General features: G+C 37.2%; 1 protein-coding gene across 1 annotated transcript; it reads left to right on the top strand.

The window, feature by feature from the left end:
* The first annotated feature begins 779 nt into the window (after positions 1-779).
* Positions 780-1,983, top strand: LOC117302136. The gene is made up of 2 exons (XM_033785941.1): positions 780-1,100; positions 1,711-1,983. Exons 1-2 carry the CDS (start codon positions 838-840, stop codon positions 1,820-1,822), a joined length of 375 nt encoding a protein of 124 aa, XP_033641832.1. The 5' UTR covers positions 780-837; the 3' UTR covers positions 1,823-1,983.
* The last annotated feature ends 3,637 nt before the right edge of the window (positions 1,984-5,620 follow it).

The raw sequence follows: 5,620 nt of genomic DNA, 5'->3' as shown, positions 1-5,620 counted from the left end.
CGCCCAAGGAGTCTAAAACTGGATCGCAAAATCGCCCGTGTACTTCTTGAGGTATGGTGCTGCAAATATTTACTATTTAAATATTCAAAAAGCTGCTTTGTATTGTTTTGCTTCTATTAAGTGCTTCTAAGGTTATAAGTTGGTCTGAATTAAAGATTGAAGACCCGTGATTTTTGACAGGCCTCCTTTTCACTTAAAGGGACACACCGGCCGAATTGGGCTATTTGGGCTACAAAATAGACTAAGATATGACTTCAACGGTCTTGCAGGAATGAAGAAGAACAGTCCTTTTTAAAAAAAAATCATCAAATTTAGCCGTTTTGAGCATTTTTCAAAAAAGTACGGTCACGTGATTTTTCCGAACCGATTTTTCGGTTCGGATAAATCACGTGATCTTTGGAGGTGGTCTTACTTCCAGCCGTATTAAAGTTAATTACTGCATCAAATTCAACTGTGATTTAAAAAAAAAATTTCATGAGTATTTGACAAAAGAGAGCATGTATTCATATTATGGATACAAATTATACATAATTATGAAAAATCGTGCTTAAAAACTTAATCCATAGAGTCCGGTCAATGGAAGCGTGATCCGGCGTGCAAGAGCGTGGGGGCTCACGAGACTCATACACCGACGCATTATCCCACGGTCAGTGCCGTGGCTCGCGGGGCTGGAAGACTTTTTAGACGGCCTAGCTTACGAGCATGCATGATAGAAGGGAACCTGTCTATCGATTACGTTTCATTATCATTAGCTTTAGTCTGTACACCTAGCTGTTTGTTCCACGTTACGTAGCTCGGCAGTCTCGGTGAACGACACGGTCTTGCTTGAATACCACGATGTCAACTACTCCCCCAAAACAACAAAACCCCGTCGGTGGCCTAGGCCGTCCTAAAAAGTCTTCTACTGAAAAACGCTCAACATCCATCGCAAAGGCTGCTAGAAGAAGGGTCACTTCTTCTCGACGACAACGGGATGCTCGCTTGACAAAAGTCATTGGTCAAGCCAACGTAAAACGATGGACGATGATGAGGGATAGACTCACCGGTGACCGTGATGACACCATGAATGATGCATTCTTTGCCAGAATTTTAATGGACAGGTTTGTCTCATATAATTTTGGATAGGCCTAGGTTTATTTCAATCAACGAGGTAGTCAATAAACATAGTAAAGACGTCAATATACTCTTTGTACAAGTCCGATGTTCACGACGACTAGCTGGCGCTGTGTTAGTGATACTGTTAGACTAACGTTCATGTAATTATTTATAGATGTCGATCTTTCCAATAATTAATTAATTCTCGCCTTTTCTAATCTACATTTAAACACAGCCTAAAACAGGTCTCCCATGGCCAAAACATGCTAACCGTCAAAGTAATTGTTTACAACATACTTGCAAAATGAAAATTTTCTTATTCAGTGTGTGCTAATAATATGACAATTTTACAAATTGGAAATGACAGTCGCTGGCTGTTGCTGTTGACACTCCATCATGTCTACGCACGTTTTCAAACATTAGTGTTGACATAGGCCTACAAAAATATCGACCTTCAATTTTATATTCAGTTTGATTGTTGAAAAAAAAACACATTGAAAACAAACATAACGACACATGAATGTGAAGAAATTAATGTTATAAATGCTGTTTTTCTTGACAAAACCAGGTATGAACAATAGCAACAATTGTCATTTTGGGATTATGTCTATATAGGTATGAGACGACATCACTGCCTACTACAGGCCGACATGCATCCACTCCAGCAACTCTAGGCCATCATCAGCGTTTTCCCTCCATTTCTAGTGTCCACAGCAACAGAAGGTAAAAAATGTTAGTCCATGATCAGAGACAGTTGTCTAGTCTTCATATTTACAAGCCCATCCTTTCAATTGAAACGAGTCAGTTTTAAAACTTTGAACATTCAACAAATAAGGTCAGCCCAAACAAACGGCAAGGATCTTTTTTAATATTTTGCATTTCATATTGTAAAATAGAATGTGTTTGTGCTTGATGTTTGATTACAATGGTGCTGTTTTTCTTTTTCAGTCTCTCGTCTCCGAGTCAACTATCAGGCATTCAAGAGATTCCTCAGTCATCTCCAAAGCATCCAGTTGATGCACTCCAGACAGCTCATTCTAAAGTTATCACATCACATGAGCAAGGCTGTTATGAGTAAGTTCACCTTATTGAAATACAAGTTGGTTAGTCAGGAAAGGTGAGGGCAGGCTGTGCAATAATAAATAGTTATTTTGTTCTTGGATAATGATGCACCTGTTTCAGTTATATTTACTTATCATACTTCCCTTTAAAATAAAAATTCTCAGGTTGATTTGTTTTTGGCTATTTCTTCAGTGAGTATCGCCAGAGCCTATACTTGGTCCTTACGTAAGTCCAATTTGTACACTCTCTGCACCGATTCATTGCATCACACTATCTGTTCTGTTTATTACAGCATAAGTGTTAACTACTTGCAGAAAGGCAGCTATGTGTGTCCTATTGAGGAAATAACCGACCAAGAAGAAGGCGACGACAGTGTAGATGAAACATATGAGCCACTATCAACATTGACAATGAGGTAGGACATCAATGTCCTTAACATGGTACATGTACATGTATTTTCACACCTACCAATGGTCTTACTAAGAAAGGTTTAGTGAACACTGAAATGTGGCTGTGATTGTCTCCCTACAGATTGCCTTGCTTTGTGCATGGAGCCTTGTGTAGCACTTGGCCATACTTGGTACTACAATTTATATCATGCCAACCATGTATTTTTAGGTGTTCGTGCTGATGCATAACTCAAGATTCAAGCCAAACTGAACCTTGAAACTCACCAGACAATTGAACCTCAATACGAAGACGGCACAGTTTTCATTACGTCATGATGACGTCATTAGGTGTCAAATTACAGGGTTTTTAAAGTTGAAAAGGGACCATTTTCGTTTTGCTGTATCTCAACGAATATGAAAGCTATGATGTTCAAAGTTTTCGCATCTGATAGACCAAGACTGGGGCAACATTTGAAAAGTTAACGCCAAAATCGTACGACCTTAGCATCCGGGTCGTTACCCTGGGTCGAAGTTCACCTTCGGGTTTTTTTCGTCAAAAAACAACTTTCGAGCTTTTCTACGGAATAACTCAAGATTGAGATTGAATGGAATGTTGAAACTCAACAGATAGTTGAACCTCAGTATCAAGACAACACATACTTAATTACGTCATTATGACGTCATCGGGAATTGAATTACGTTAGATCAAAGTTTAATATTTGTAAAAATCATAACTCAAAAACTATGAATCGGATTTTGACAATCTACACATCATCGGATAGATCATTAAAAGTTGGACAAAATGCTTCACAGAACACGTAAAATATTTTTAATACTTCTAGTGCAAAACAAAATTTCATAAAATCTTATCGTATTCATATTTTTAAAACTACTGATCATTTCAACGTAATTTTTGTTTCAGATTGTAAAACAGCAATCCCGCTCAATCTTTTGCACAGAAATAACAAAATTTGGACCTTTACATCAGTCGAAAAGGGACGTCAAAGCACCTGTTGACCCACGCGTTTACCCCATTTTGATCAACAACGCACGCTATGTACGCTATGCAGTGCAAGCGCGGGAATTCCCAAAAGTGCTCTCTTTAGTCCAGCGAAAGAGGGCGCTGTAACGTTTTTAGTAACATCGAGCGCTGAGTGAATCGCGGTGAATCGCAGTAGTTGAGTAATAATGAACAACGTCTCGCACCAAAACTACAAGTAGGAATACATATGCATTGATGTTATAAGATACATTATACACCTTCAGATAGTCCATCACATAATTATAAAATGTTTACAAGTCATACATCAGCTGAAAGGTTTTAATGAACTAGTCAGGATCTACACAAATGAAATCAGTTTAAACTTGGCTTCTTGTTCAAACCAGAGGTTGAAAATAATTGGTCAAAGAAAAATAATTTCACAACCACACATTTGATTTTTTATATATGTATACGTCATTGGGTAGGTATGTAACAACTTAAGAAACGATACACAACATTGACTATTAAACCTTGACCTCCAGTTAAACAGGAAGATGCAGTTAATTATTTGAAAAAATATTACCCCAGAACCAGAAATAAGTTGTTTATTATCTGAACGTCGTCAGATAAGGCTTTGAAAAACATTACTAACGCTATAATTTGTGACCTGACAAAATTGTCTTCCGGTTCAAACCGGATGTTTAATATTTGAAAAAAATCATAACATCTGAACCATACATTGGATTTTTTCAATCTATGCATCATCTGAAAGGTCTTAATAGAGTTATCACGTGCTATACAATATGCGACCCTGTTTGACCTTGACTTCCAGTTAAAGTTGGAAACTGATATATAATGTTTGAAAAATAAAAAAAATCCTAAACCACATGATTTGATTTTTATCATCTATACGTCAAAAGAAAGAACTCAAAAGACATCACCAACGCTACCAAGTGTGACCTCATTTGACAGTACCTTCCGGTTCAAAACGGAAGTTGAAACTTTATATTTGAAAAAATCATAACTTCTAAACCAAATATTGGATTTTTACAACCCATCCATCATTTAAAAGGTCTTAATAAACTTATCACACGCTACATAAAAAGTAACCGCTATTTGACCTTTTATCCGATGCAAACCGGAAGTTGGTGTTTAATTTGTAAAAAAATCATAACTCCTTAACCAGTCATTGGATTGATGAGGTAAAATGTTGTCACCAATTCATTCACTCACTCACCACGAACACCTTGTTTTTGTAGTAAACAAAAACTGTACATGTACCTCTAGTTCTAATAATTTCAGCTTCGATGATTTTGAGGGACAAATGCAAGATTTACCAGAGGTTTCTGTTGCTGACATTGTTTTTGACATGGAGAGTGACTGTGATGAGCATGAGGACGGTGGAATTAGTCTTGAGCAAGAACAACGAGTATCTTCAAGTACTGAAGAGTTGGCCACACAACCATGTTACATTGTGTACCATGACAACTTGCTGGCTTTGTGTAATATGATAAAACCAAAATGCAGGGTGAAAGGCTGTGGAGAAGTTGCTGTCCCTCAACTGAAGAAACATGGTTCTTCAGCCTCCATTTATTGGGTGAGTTAGAGGTTCGCAAGGCCTAAATTCCTTACACATATACATGTTTAGGGGGCACTATTTAAAAAAATAAAATAAATAAAAATTATTGAACAAGTCGCCTAACACAAGGCCAGATTGCCATTAGATTCAAGATGTCAAACAATTTATACATAATGACAATATACATGTATTCATTATCATTTGGCTGTTATTGCACCAGCTTCGGGGTGTGTGGGTTTAAAACAAATGTAATGTAGTGTATTTAATTTTGTGACCCAACAAATGTTCTGCAGATTATGGGCCTTATGGGGTACACATAAGGAAGTTTTGTCCTTTTGTACCACATAACATAATTTAATAGAACAAAAATTATCATAGGAAGATCAATGCTGTAAGTGTAACACTTGTCCATGTGAGGGATCGGGTTGTTGATGGGTCCAATGCTACATACATTCCTAATGTAACACAGATAAATTATACTGTTGATTTGATCGATATCCTTACAAAATTGCA

This window comes from Asterias rubens, chromosome 18, assembly GCF_902459465.1.
Source record: "Asterias rubens chromosome 18, eAstRub1.3, whole genome shotgun sequence".
In the NCBI taxonomy this organism is placed as follows: domain Eukaryota; kingdom Metazoa; phylum Echinodermata; class Asteroidea; order Forcipulatida; family Asteriidae; genus Asterias; species Asterias rubens.
The sequence above is the reverse complement of the archived record's forward strand: the minus strand, read 5'-3'. Positions and strand labels throughout refer to the sequence as shown.